The sequence below is a fragment of the Lissotriton helveticus genome, chromosome 2_1 (genome assembly GCF_964261635.1).
Source record: "Lissotriton helveticus chromosome 2_1, aLisHel1.1, whole genome shotgun sequence".
Classification (NCBI taxonomy): Eukaryota; Metazoa; Chordata; class Amphibia; order Caudata; family Salamandridae; genus Lissotriton; species Lissotriton helveticus.
In genome coordinates this window covers 996,882,965-996,896,993 of record NC_136059.1, presented here as the reverse complement: position 1 = coordinate 996,896,993, position 14,029 = coordinate 996,882,965, and the positions used below count along the sequence as shown (strand labels likewise).

Genomic DNA, 14,029 nt, shown 5'->3' with positions numbered 1-14,029 from the left:
ATTTTTATTGTTAAAGTCAATGCTAACCACTGTGTTATGTTCTGAATCCTGAGTTTGTGCTTTTTCAGACCAAGCATTATTTAAAAATGCCTAACAGTATGAACGATGTGAATTCTACACCTTGTAGTCCCCTTTGCCTTATGTGACATTTTCTATACACTGATTTACATGTATGATTCACTGTCTCTATATGTGTGTGATGTAAAGTGCTCTCTCTCATACAATAGCCGGTGTGTATATCTGGGGGGTTCTGCCGTAGCGATCACCAACACTGTGAAGACAGGGGAGCATCTTGGGGGTGCGTTCGCTGCATTCTCGCAAGTGATCGCTACGGCGGCACTCCCCAGAGGCTCCTCTGTTTTCACAGTGTTGGTGATCGCTACGGCAGCACCCCCCATATATACACACCGGCTGGTGTTTGGGACAAAGCACTAAAAAGCATAAAGGAACCATCCCCTGCAAGAATACCTCGCGAGACTGTCGGCTGACATTCTCAGCACCTCCCCCTTGAAGGACCCACTGAAGAAAGTATATATCCATTCAGGCTGTCCTGCCTCCCCCCGTTATTGAGTCCTGATGAAGACCCGCCACTGATGCATTCAAGTCTGCACTATCACATAGGGTTGAAACGTCCACACAAAGTCTCAACTTAAACAAAGGAATAATACTGACAGTTGTGACAATTGTACTCTAAAGTGGACACTATTTGCTTTAATGTTTTGTCTATTTGTATGATTTTGTGTCATTTGTTTCACTTTTTGTATAGCACTGTGTCACCAGTCAGGACTGGATCACTAAAGGTATATAGAGTCTTTATGTCTTCTTATTCTGGACAGCTATTCCTCAGAAAATAGTGTGGATTTTTTCCCTAACCAAGGTTTATTCTAAACAGATTTACCTTTTGAACCATATCCTGTAGTGTGTGTCTCCTTATATCCTTCACTGGATATATTCTTTGCTTATGTATTAACTACAGGTTGTTCGAATTATTTGTTTGTGTATTAATTACAGGTTGACCAATGGTTGAAGTGGGGAGGCCCACAGCCCACATACATAGATTGCAAGCAATACATCTGGAGAGAGAGCTGTTCTGTCAAATTCAGATATTATATTGTGTACACTGATTTTATATCCTTTACAAATATCTATAAGGAGGTCAAAATTAAGACACAGTAGGTTTTTAAAAAAAAAATCTAACAATTTACGTAATGAATTTGATTATGTAAATTCTAGGTTTCGATTTCTGTACATGACTTCAAATAAATTAAAAAACAGCTTTGCAGTAAGTTACAAGTGTCTAGAGTGCAGCAAACCATGAACGTAGAAAACGTACCATTTTTTGGGTTGTGTAAGTACCTTAAACTTCTTGTATTTGACTCGCCACTCCAGCACGTCCTTGCAGTGCTGGCAGACTGCTTCGTGAACTTTTGTATTCAGTTTCTAAAGGACAGAGATCAAAAACCGACATTAGACAGATAATATGTAAATAACTCCTCCCAAATACATGGTTTTGATGTTTTACTGATTTGCATCAGGGTTCAAGTGCTTGAGCATAGAATGGCATATCCAAGGTGCTTGTTTCCAAACTTATACACGGTCCCATTGTCAAAATACTCCGCTTACACCTAATTTGGTGCAAATTTCCAGCTAGAGCACCCCAAAACTGATTTACTCACATGCAACATTACAACATACTAGTATAATTCTAGCAGTGGGCAAAGCCATAAAAGAGGACAAGTGCACAGTGAAAATGAACCTGTAATTGAAGCCACGAGAACACATGAGTGAATGGGGCAATTAAAAATTAGGGTCAGACTTTTGCGGCCGGAAAAGGCCTGATTCATAGAATTGGGCTGTTTTTTGACAGCAAAAATGCTGTTATAAATGAACAAAATTCAAACTGCGATTCGGTAACATGTGACTGAACTCAATTTGTGTTAGCGATTCAGTATTTGGTAAGGGGCATGTTTGGGGCGTCCCTTCCAAATACCATATTGGTACTGTTTTGCAACCGAATTCCGGTTGTAAAACAGTTATACTTTAGCACTGCTCAAAACTGGTGCTAACCCATTTGCAAAGGGGAAGGGATCGTAGGGACCCCCGTCCCCTTTTAAAATGTTTTTAAAATATTTTTTAAGAGCAGGCAATGGTCCTCGTGACCACCACTGCCTGCTCTCACAAAATCAAACTTAAACGTTTAATTTTCTTTTTTTAAATGCCTCCCATTTTCCTTTAAGGAAAACAAGCTCATTTTGAAAAAAATGCTTCATTAAAAAGCAACTATAAGACATGGTAGTCTGCTAACCCCAGCAGGCCAACATCCCTTTGATAGCACCAATTCCTAAAGGGTCGGAAATTGCAACCTACCTCATTAATATTCATTAAGTAGGTCGATCTGCGACCCACTAGGAATCACCAATTTAAAATAAAAAGTTTCATACGTTAGGAATTACTATTTTCTAATTGCAATTCGGTAAGCATCACAATTATGAAAGAAATTGAAATTCCTAACGTCAGTACATCTGGGCCTAAGTTACAATCTGTTCAGTGCTCGACAATGGTTTATTAAAAGCTAGGACACAAAGTAGATTTTTAAGGAATATGAACTATAATCACTAGAATATCTGACCACTCAATAATTCATACCAGGGGATATTGAGTATGAGCAAGACTTTTACATTCATGGGCTAGGTTCTTGATGAGCTACTGTGACCTTGGGCAATAACTAACTACCACGTGCCTCAATAATATACACGTAATTGTCTGTCTTTTCCAGCAGCCTTCGGCTGGCTACGTCTGCAGTCAGATGTTCATCCAGATCCCTCTGGGGATAGGCGAGGCAACAATATCCATGCGCTCGAAAAAGAGCAGTCGTCTAAAAATGCACACTTCTGGAAAATCACGTGATCCATGCTCATTCTGCTGCCAGCTGTAAGGTAATCCCAAGCCTCCCAACGACAGGGAATCAATGATCTCCACCACGTGGAGAGCATATCTGAGGTTTCAAAGAAAATGACTCAGTACCAGCCTATCGCACAGAATGATTGGACTACTGATCTCCCTAAAAATGTATTTAAGATATTTATAAAGCGCACACCTAGCCACAATATACTGTGTAAATACACATGGAGTGAACCTGATGAAGAGAGTAAAAGACAACGACTAAAGACACTTTTTAAAACGTTTTTTAAACCACATTTCTTGGGGCGCAATGCTAATTATTTCCGACTGCACGAAAATAAATGATATGAGTAGGAGTTCCCTGTAGATGTTTTGATATACTTAGCTAAAATCAATTGTCTCAGTATGTCTGTGCAGATACACAGGCCAGGACATAAACATAATGCAAAGTGTTGCCGAAATCGGGATTGCACATATTACGCTCTATTTTTTTCACAAATTCAAATGTAAAATGTTTTCTCTAATTTATAATTCCTGTGGGAAAATTTCTTGATCGGCATCTTCAACCATTCGTGAAGGAACTAAAAAGTTATGTAAAAGACACAACGGAATTCATTCTCAAATTGTCGGAAATCAAAATAGATAAAAATGACAAGCTCATCTTCTGTACTGCGGACGTGAACAGTTTGTACACCTCAATTCCACACGGAGGTGGAATTGAAGCGATTGAAAAGAGCCTAGCACATAGCAACATTTCAGAAGCTTTGAAAGTATTCCTCATGGAGCTTATGATCTATACTCTCTATCATAGCTATTTTCGCCACAACAACAACTGGTTCCAACAATCATCTGGGATGTCTATGGGCAACTGCGCCGCACCGGCGTATGCTAATATTTACATGTCTGATTTCGAACAACAGTACATCTATGAAAACCCAACTTGGACCAACAACCTACTGATGTACGTCCGGTACATCGATGATTTATTTTTTGTGTGGAAAGGCACTAGAACCATGCTGGAAGATGAACTCAACAACCTAAACACTAAAGACCATCGAATTCAAATCACATGGAATCTTGATGATACACAAATCAACTTCCTGGATGTACTGATCACCAGATCTGACACTGGCTTAATCACAGACCTCTACAGGAAACCAACCGACCGCAATAATACGTTGCATTTTACAAGTTTCCATCAGCAATCACTGAAGCGCCATCTTCCATACAGCCAAATGTTGCGATTAAAACGCATAGTATCCAATCCGGATACATATGTCCAAAGGATCGACGAAATGAGTCTAAGATTCACCGCCAGAGGCTATCCAGCAAAAACCACAGTGGAAGCAAGGAGAAAAGTATCTGGAATCACACGCGAAACAGCTCTTAAAAAGACAACTAAAAAAGAAACAAACCGGATGGTAGTCGTTTCTAAATATTCCACATTAAGTGGAAGATACAAGAAGATCATTTTACAGCATTGGAGAATTTTGGCATTGGAACCAGATTTCAAAGAAATGTTTAAAAATCCCCCGATCTTTGCATACACCCGTGCTAACAACCTCAAGGAGATTCTGTCGAAAGAAACACCTGTTCAACCCACCTACAAAGGCACAAAACCATGCCTTAATTGCAACAACTGCAACAATATCATCAGTGGTAATAAAATCAACCACCCAATGAGAGGCACAGAAATTAAGGTGAAAGTCAATGCAACATGCGACTCGTCTAACCTGATTTATCTTCTTAAGTGTCCTTGTGGAAAGATCTACATAGGGAAAACTGAGCGGAAGATCAAAGTCAGATTGAATGAACATAAATCTAACATCAGGACAAAACAAGTAAAATCAAGCGTAGCTGTACATTTCATGGAAAATCATCATACTGTGGCACAGTTGAAATTCATGATTCTTGAAATTGTGGACAAAAAAGAAGGAAGGGATAACAGTAAGTTCCTCCTTCAAAGAGAAACCTCATGGATTTACCGCTTGCAATCTTATAAACCGTTTGGTCTCAATGACCGTATTGAACTGAGTTGCTTTCTATAAATACCCGGCTGGGTATATAAGGACACATTAATAATTGTGCGAGTTCACAGAGATGTTTAAGCACTTATTGATTACAAATTTATGGTTTGTTTCACCAATTTAATTTGCTTTCTGGTACACATGTTCCAACCCTTCTGACATTATTGTCTTACTCTTTGTTGTTTTATTTATTTTTTCACCGATTGACGAGTCTTTTGATCTGTTCTTACTTTTCTCCTGTTCTGATTCATCCACACGCGACATCACCCGTTCCAACATGGCGCCTAAAGTCGCTACGAGTTAGTCCTTCCTTGATCTTCATGATCACCTAGCCCGCCTCGCGTTCATAACAGAGTCAGTTTCGTTAGAGACTCCGCACTTCAACCCGGCGACTTCACGTCGCTACTAACCAACCCGGAGACTTTCTTAGTCCCCTGAAGAATCCAGCTTTGGTAAGCCTCGACAGCACTTTCGAGTGTGTCTTAAACGCACTAGTACCCGCGCGCTGAGCGTTCCCCTAACCATTTTCCTTTTCGCCCCATCCAGCACGGCATTTCAGCCCGACACACACGTGAGCATATCTTCATTCGTCTCCCCTATCGTTACTACTTGCTATCTGCTTATATATCCTGGTTTTTTCTTCCTGGGTGCACCGACTATTTTCTTATATCATTCTGTTACACATGTGAGTCAACGTGATAGTTTACTTTTGGTGTAAAAGTTTAATTGGCATTATTAACGCACAGATTTTTATTTTGTTTCTATTCACCATTGAGAATTGCTTATTTTACATTGTACTTGATTTACCTATTAATGCTATGCTGATACAAACTGAGATCGTTCTCATTTCTTCACAGAGCTCCTTGAAAAAGAGTTTTCGACTCGAAATGCATTGGAGCAATGTTGTTTTTGTGTAAAGTATAAACCTGGATGCAAAATAATCCATCAATGAACAATCATGAAAATATGAAATCCAATTCAAACTAATAAACGTTTGAAACTTCATGGAGTCTTTTCTGTGAACCAGAGGGAGTGCCCACTACACTGGGATGTGCGCATTGATTTGCTCACACATATCTTTAGGTTACACTTTGGCGTAAACGGACGGTTACGCCTCCAGTTGGAGCACCTTTATACTCAACATTAAAAATAATACGAACAGTAAAACTTTCCCAATCAACAACGCTGTGCATTGCCCACCTTACTTATTTTTCTCTAATTTATACTCATTCGCAGTTAAATATTTAAAGAAAAAAGTTTTGGAACTCCAACCTAAATAGTTACATTTAGAGGTGATGTGTAAAGTATTTATGCAGCACTTCAAACAGCAATAAAGTGAAGACACCACAGAAGAAAAATCCCACACCAATTTAGAAAAATAGTAAAATTTAATAATTTCTTTGAGACGAAAATGACAACAATGGTCACTCTGGACCATGAAAAAGTCACACTCTCAGGCCGAATGCATTGTAGCGGCCTTGATACAGGGACCAAGTTAGGCCCACTGAATAAAGTACCTTAATGTTTGATTGTGCAGCTTTGTGAGGTGCCAGGTCGAGGATGCGTTGCAAAGCGGCAGTTCTGAGGCAGTGCTGCGAGGCGATGTTTCGCTGCCGATGTGGTTCTGCAGGACAATGCATCGCACTGCGTTGGTTCTGACCGCAGCTGGGCTGGCTGGGCACTTTCTGGCTCACTTCCAAGGGTCCTGGAGTGGAACTACTTGGGGTGAAGGACTCGCAGCAGGCAGAGTCCAGGTGCAGAATTCAGGGTAGTTGGAGCCCTTTCTGTCCCTGAGGCTCTATTGAGGAAGCGAGCCAACTTGGCTCGAAGTCACTCTGGTTCTCCTGGCTTCAAGATCCAGGCCCAGTCCTTCTGACTCACTCAGTCAGCAGGGCAGCAGAGTAGCAGTCCTTCTTTCAACAGAGTAGCACAGCAGACCTTCTTCTGAGTCTTCCACAGGTCCAGATGAGTACTGAAAAGTTGTGGTCTGTGGTCCACTGTTTGTCCTTGGTGCCAGCTTTGAAGGAAGAGAAGTTTCTAGAGATTTTCACACCCTTGGGTGTCTGGAGCTTCCTCCCTGCATTCCTTGGCCCCAGCATGACTGTTTGTCAGTGTGCTGAAGCACAGTCTTTGCTATGTGCAAGTGTGGCAGGTGAAAACTCCTCCCCTCATCTTGACAGAGATGGCCCCTCCTGCCAACACCTATTCCTCCTGTGTCTCACTGACTGGGATTAATACACAAAGACCAACTGCCAGCTACACCTTGTCATGTGACCCAGGATAAAGGCTGCCAGCAACAAATGGTTGGGACAAGGTAACGCCAAATTTCTAAACGCAATATCAAAGTACCAGTTTCTAAAAGTGGCATTTTCAGAATTGTGACTTAAAATCTGCCTTTTGCATTAAAGAGGGTTTCAAATTACAATTGTTTAGACACCAAACTCAACATCCCTACCTGTCCCTAATTGAAAGTATTGAATGTAATAAGGTTACTAAATAATATCCTACGGGAGAGGCAGTCCTTGCAATAGTGAAAAATTAATTTAAGTGTTAAAAATTACAACTTTTTTTAATACACTGCACCCTGCTCTATGAACTGTTTAGGGCCTACCCTATGGGATGACATATGTATTATAAAGAAAGGTGTAGGCCTGGCAAAAGGTTTATTTTGCCAGGTCAATATGGCAGTTTAAAACTGCAGACACAGGCTGCAATGGCAGGCCTAAAACATGTTTAAAGGTTTACTTAAGTGTGTGGCACAATCAGTGCTATGGGCCTACTAGTAGCACTTAATTTACAAGCACACAAACTTTAGCACTGGCCTGCAGTGGTAAAGTGCACAGACTCCTAAGGCCAACAAAAACAAGACCAGCAAAAGGAGGATTAAGGCTCAACTTTGGGGGGAGACTACCCTAAGGCTCACAGGTCTAACAGAGCCACACCCCTAGCCTAAGCAGAGTGGTCGGTAGACTTAATGCTAATAAAGGATCAATGGAAACAGCAGCTGGTGGAGGGGGTTAGCGAGAGTAAGGAATAAGGGACACTTTAAATGCAGTATTTCAAACTTTTTTAAAGGAAGAAAAAAATTGGAAGATATGAATGTTTGGGGGTACCTATTCAAACACTTGACGCCCTTATACAAAACAATTGTTTCAAGGTACTTTTTGTTGAAAGCAGGGTCCTAAACGAAAAGAGTATCAGAGCTGATAAACTCTTACAGCTCCACTGAGACGTTCAATTTTCTGACAAAATAATCTGAGGAGCCAGAGTGAAGTTAGCGTACTTAACACACACATTTGTATCTGACCTGTCCTCAATGGGGAGTCAGCCCAGAGAAATCGACATAGGGCTGACTCGTAAAAATTATCACTTTTAGGAATGATATGAGCTTTGGCATAGAGAGTGACTATGAGACTGATTTTAAGAATTTGGAACAGAATTATCCTGGCCAAGAAACTCGCCCTATCAGGCGAGAACAGAACTTTGCAAAGTACAGGCTCCCTTCTACTAAAGCCCTACAAATTCAAAAAAATAAAGCCTACAACCGTTCCTTCTCCGTATTTCACCCCAAAATTTGGAACTCTCTTCCTCCTGAGACCAGATCCAACCACTCAACTTCCCTCTTCAAATGGAAAGTAAAGCAACAACTAATGAACAGATTACTTCCCCAGTGAAGATGCGACCCTCCCAGACTTTAACATCCATGGCCTGTCCTTCCACAAGACTATCTGGTCCTACTACACCCATTGTTACTTTTTTCTATAATGCCAGTCTACATATTATTTATATGTCTATTCTGAATCTATACTCTTCAAATGTCAACTTACGATCTTATACTTACTTTGTTGTTCCTCCACATTTGTATACTCCTATCTGTTTACCTTTTTTTTTAAACTTTACTGGGGTACATCACTCTGATTCCCGAAAGGATCATGTTTGTGCTATATAAAAATCAATAAATAAAACTAAATAATCTAGAGACTGATAACTGAGAAGGCAATGCCAATCAAACGTTTAGTCGACAATTTATAATTGTAAAGAGGACAACATAAGGTGGAGTTATTTTTGTCATCACTTGGTGGTGTGAATCAATGACAATAATGATGAGGTTTTTGGGATCCACCAAGCATATGGCTACACTTTTGCCCAAAGGGGAATGCTTGATTCTTGTTAGCTTGTATGTAACAAACATAACATGCGTGTTTGTAAAGCGCATGTTCACCCCTAACGGGGTATCTTGGCACTGAATAACAGATGTTTATTTTTACCCAACTTAATGGTACTCATTTTATCGACCTTAGATGGATGAAAGGCTGAGTGGACCAGCCCGGGATTTGAACCTCTGACCATGAGGTCGAACACAGGCACTTGCAGCGGATGCATTAGCCTACTGAGCCACCTGACCCAACCTGGTATATGTTAAGGCCATCCAAAGTATTAGGGTTGGTGCTTGATTCTGTGGGTGTGTGGGGGACTTAGCTGCACACAGATAATCCTCAAGCATATGACTCATTTCCATCAGATGGACTTGAAGGGACGATACTGGGCTGTGGCACTTTGTCATTTCTTAGTAGGAGTTAATGTGGTAAGAGAGAGAGTGATGTGTGTCTGTGAGGGTTTAGAACCAAATGTAGATGCTGTGGTTCTATGATGGAGAAACTGGTTGCAAGATAGAAAAGGGATATGCGGAGAGAAAGGAGAGGTAGTGTGTGAGGAAGGTGAAGGAAGGGGGGGTCACACAGATGCCATCTTGCTTGTGTAAAGTTACAGGCTGAGCAGGAAGAGAAGAGGGAACAAAAGAAGGTGTTTGGGGAGGGAAAACATCCTTTACAACCCATGCGATACATCGCATGCCATTACAACGAAAGTCGTTACAACTATGCGTTGTTACATCGCATGCCATTACAACCCAAGTTGTTACAACGACTTGCTGTAGGGGGCAGAAGGTGTTCGATTTGTTGGATTTTCAATCCAACACCTTCGCTACTGTTGCACACAGGAAATGGCCTTAATAACTAATCCTTTACAAGTGTACTAAACAACGAATCCAAAACAACGACCTTTCAATGAACCACAGCCTCATTAACCACGACTTCCTAAACCACGACTTACACGAACAACGACCTCATCATTAAAAACGACTTCCTATAACTGGCCAATAGATGGCCCTGCAACCAGCAACTTCATTGGAGTCCCTTTAATTCAGGTGAAGAGAAGGGCAACAACGAAGATGGGAAAGTTGATGAAAATAATAGTAAAACAATTGAGCTGGTGTCAAATATCTCCAGCCGGCCGGCCCTGGCAGAAGAGGCAGAAGCTGAAGGTTTTCAGGTAGGACCGCTAAATTAATTTTGGAATCACTAAATAATTTAGGAAAGTGTTGGGGCTTCGTTGGAGTCCCTTTAGTTCAGATGACGAGAAGGGCAACAAAGAAGTTTGGAAAATTAATGGAAATTATCCTGAAACAATTGAGCTGGTGTCAAATATCCCCTGTCGGCCCTGGTTGATGAGGCAGAGCTGAAGGTTTTTAGGTAGGCTCTCTGAATAAATTTCGAAAATATTAAATAATTTAGGTATGTGCTTTGAAACATAAATATTTACCAGAAAGTACGTGTTGTAGGGATATGTAATTCGTCTGTAATTGTAAAAAAGGATTATTAAATTGTTAATTTGTTAATTTAAAGATTCCTTACTAAATATTGTTTAGTATTAAATACATGCTTAATTTAATGGAAAAAAAATCTCAGTGTTTCAAACATGTGTTTTTAAAAGAACATAATGGTATATTCGGGTCATGTGGCAAATTAATATTTTTTGTGGTTTAGGAAGTCGTTGCTCAGAATGTAGTGGTTTGGCCTAGCTCGTGGTTTAGCCTTCGTGGTTTAGGCATTCGTTGTTTAAGTAGTAGTTGTTTAATCATATATCCGTTGCACACACTGGAGTTGGAATAGTAAATTATACTATTCCAAACTCCAGCACCTCCCCCTACAGCCAGTCATTGTAACGACTTGGTGCTAATGGCATGCGTAGAAAACACATGCGTTGTAACAAGTGCTATCCTTCGGGGAGGATGGAGTATGTCCAGTTCAAAATTAGAGATTAGTGTTTTTGTAGTGCTGAAAAGTTTGATCACTGCAGTTGGGATGTGTGAGCGTGGAATAGGGGGTCACTCAGAATATCAAACAATACTACATTGACATTTGTTGTCTTGTTAATAAAATATTCATGTGATGAAGGCCATGTAATAACAATCCAAGTTAGCAAACATTCCCATGACCTATTGTTTGCATATTTGAGAAGTGGGCATTACAAAACCAGTAAGACCTAGAGTCCCTGGAGAGAGACAGGATTTCATGTGGAATCATATAGGAGCAGGTCTAATGGATTGCGTCCTCGCAAAGAATCCTGAAAACAGCATTAGATTTAATGTGCTAGTCCACTTTTATGGACTATCATGCAAAATATTTTAATCAGATTATTACTAATAGATATTTGCTTTTAACAATAAATAAAAACTCATCTGATAGCTAGATGAGTGAGATGCTAAGATTAGCAATCCATTACCCTCCCCTCATCTGTAATTTAAAGAAAAACTAGAATACCGTTAAGAGGCATGCGAGTTACCCATTACAGAAATGCCTTTTTGGAAATCTTTCTGTCAAAGGATGATGCACAATAACCTTTCCAAAGGAAACAGTGGAGGGATCTGAATTATGGAATGTCAGTACTACAATCTTATTAGCATCACGAAAGGACAGCAGCTCAATTAGAGATTGTGGGAGTCATGTCTTAGTGCTGTGGGATGGTCAGAATCTTGATTGATATTGAACGAGGAGAATGCTGTTTTAATAGGTTTAAATGAAAGGGCATTTACTGCTACCTATAATCATCATCACAGTTATCATTATTGTTACCATTACTACTTCCAGTGTTTATATTTGAGATGAGCAGAAGCTTTGGAAATCTAAAGGCTAGCCAAATGCCACAATAAATGAGGAAGTGAATGAAACAGGAGATATTAATAACTAGTCCCATCAATAAGCACTGCAAATAATTATCCATAGCTCGATTGTGGAAAAAAGAGCCAAGAAGACAACATCAAAAGCGGGGTAAAACTCTAATGTTCAGTGGTCAGATAATAAAACCACACGTCTCCAACTAAAAATACAACCCATGAAAAAATTGGGGAAATAACCTAACATAGCATAATGCCAATGAGAAATCACAAAATGATAATTTAGAATAAGGAAAGGACTTATGAACCAACATGACATCACTTACTTTACTGTTGCTAGGTCCGCACTACAAAAGCATAGTGTGGTGATGTGATGCTGGCAGAGCTCTAAGAGTATTCTATGATGTAATCTAGAGTGTTGGTAAGCATCCTGATCTGAGTGTTCTCTCAGTGGCAGTTGCTGCTTGTGCCTTGGCTGTGCCAGCCGGGATGGCTCTCTGTACCCCTACAATAAATACTACAACTGGAAATCCATCACAGTGTCCTTCATACTTCTTATAAGTGGCAACAGAAGACGGTATGCCACTCTGCCTACTTTCATCCCCCTTTGTTTCCTGTTCGGCGAACACTGTGTCACAGGTATTCTCTACCTGTACTCTAGCAGCTCAACTGTGAGTAGCATTTTTTTTACCGCTACCTCTCAGCAATGGCACACCGTTGAAAACAGGTACAGAGAGCCGTGCCCATTTTCCTCATTTCCCTGTGCCTGTCCTGCGCTGTGCTTCCACATGCTGCCGCTTTCCCTTTCCTCAACTCTGTTCTGCGAGAACCGATATTTGGATGTGCCTGCGCCGCCTGAATTTGACATTGCCACTCTGCGCGCAGTACTTTGGGAGAAACTCTGAGACATTTAAAGTACTCTAAAGCCTCCATTTTGGGCCTACCAGCCGTGAGCTTTACTCGAGCTTCCATTCACAAGCTGCCTCACACGACACCTCCACCATTATTTTTCCTCGCTCTGCTGCAGCACACGCACTCGCACTCACCTGTACTTCCGCTGGCCCGGTACGCACCTCATTGTGTATTCGGTTGCTGGGCAACAGTGTTTGTACAAGGAGCTACATGTGTACGAAGGCCCTGTTTTCACACGCTGATGAGCACAGCGATCTCTGTCGATCTATATTTGTCACGCTGACACGCACACCATTAATCACTGTGTGTCAACCCTCTCTGGCATCTGTTCTTGAACCGCAAGATCCAGTATTCCTCCAGCAGCCCTTGTGTTAAAAATCTTGCCTGCCTTCTACAAACATTCTTCACGGATGTCCCGCCTATTACTTCCTGCTTTGTTTTTATTTGTCGTTGGATCGTGCTTCATCCGAAAGAAATTCTGCACGGGACTGACAGCTAGTGGCCAAATCTAACATTGCAGAACTTTCTCGACTTTGAGCCCCCTGCTTTTTAATATTTATGTTACACCCCTGATCTTCCTTGCAGAGGAGCTGGGTGCAAACGTCATAGCATATGCGGATGACACTCAGCTCCTCTTTACCTGGAAGGAAGGTGAGGTGTCCCCTACAGCAGCCCAGTGTTACCTTGCGGCTGTCTTCGGACGGTTGGCCCGGGCACAGCTGAAGTGTAATGAGGGTAAGTCGGAGGTTCTCATCTATGGCTCCTTCCCAGACTTTGTGGCCCTAAGATTACCCCCAGCCTCTATCATCTGGCAACCCTGCAAAAAATTTGGGGATCTGGTTTGGGGAAGATCTCAGATTCACTGCTCAGATAAAGCGACTGGCGGGGGTGTGCTTCGGTATCCTAAAATTTCTCAGGAAGTTCTTCCCTCTGCTACCTAGATCTGCGAGGGAAATGGTGACTCGGGCACTCATCTTGTCCCGTATTGACTATGCCAATGGTCTTTATATTGGACTCCCAGGGTATCAGTCAAAGAAACTACAAGTAATCCAGAATGCGTCTGCCAGGGTTCTGCTGCAAATCCCTGGGTGTGCAAGCATGAAACAGCATTTACGAGACTTGCATTGGCTGCCTGTGGTCCATCGAATCCAGTTTAAGGCCCTTCCGCTGGCTCATAGAGCCCTGCATGGCCTAGGCCCGGTCTATCTCCAGAGGCGATTTTCCTTCTACGCTC

The 14,029-nt window shown here is 41.4% G+C and overlaps 1 protein-coding gene across 1 annotated transcript in view; it reads right to left on the bottom strand.

Annotated features, from left to right (window-relative positions):
* C2_1H9orf85 (chromosome 2_1 C9orf85 homolog) overlaps nucleotides 1–14,029 on the bottom strand; it is a 415,101-nt gene that overhangs the window by 181,729 nt on the left and 219,343 nt on the right. The window contains exon 2 of the mRNA XM_078675761.1: nucleotides 1,334–1,440. Coding sequence (XP_078531887.1) covers nucleotides 1,334–1,440 — 107 coding nt within the window. The remainder of the gene's footprint in view (nucleotides 1–1,333; nucleotides 1,441–14,029) is intronic.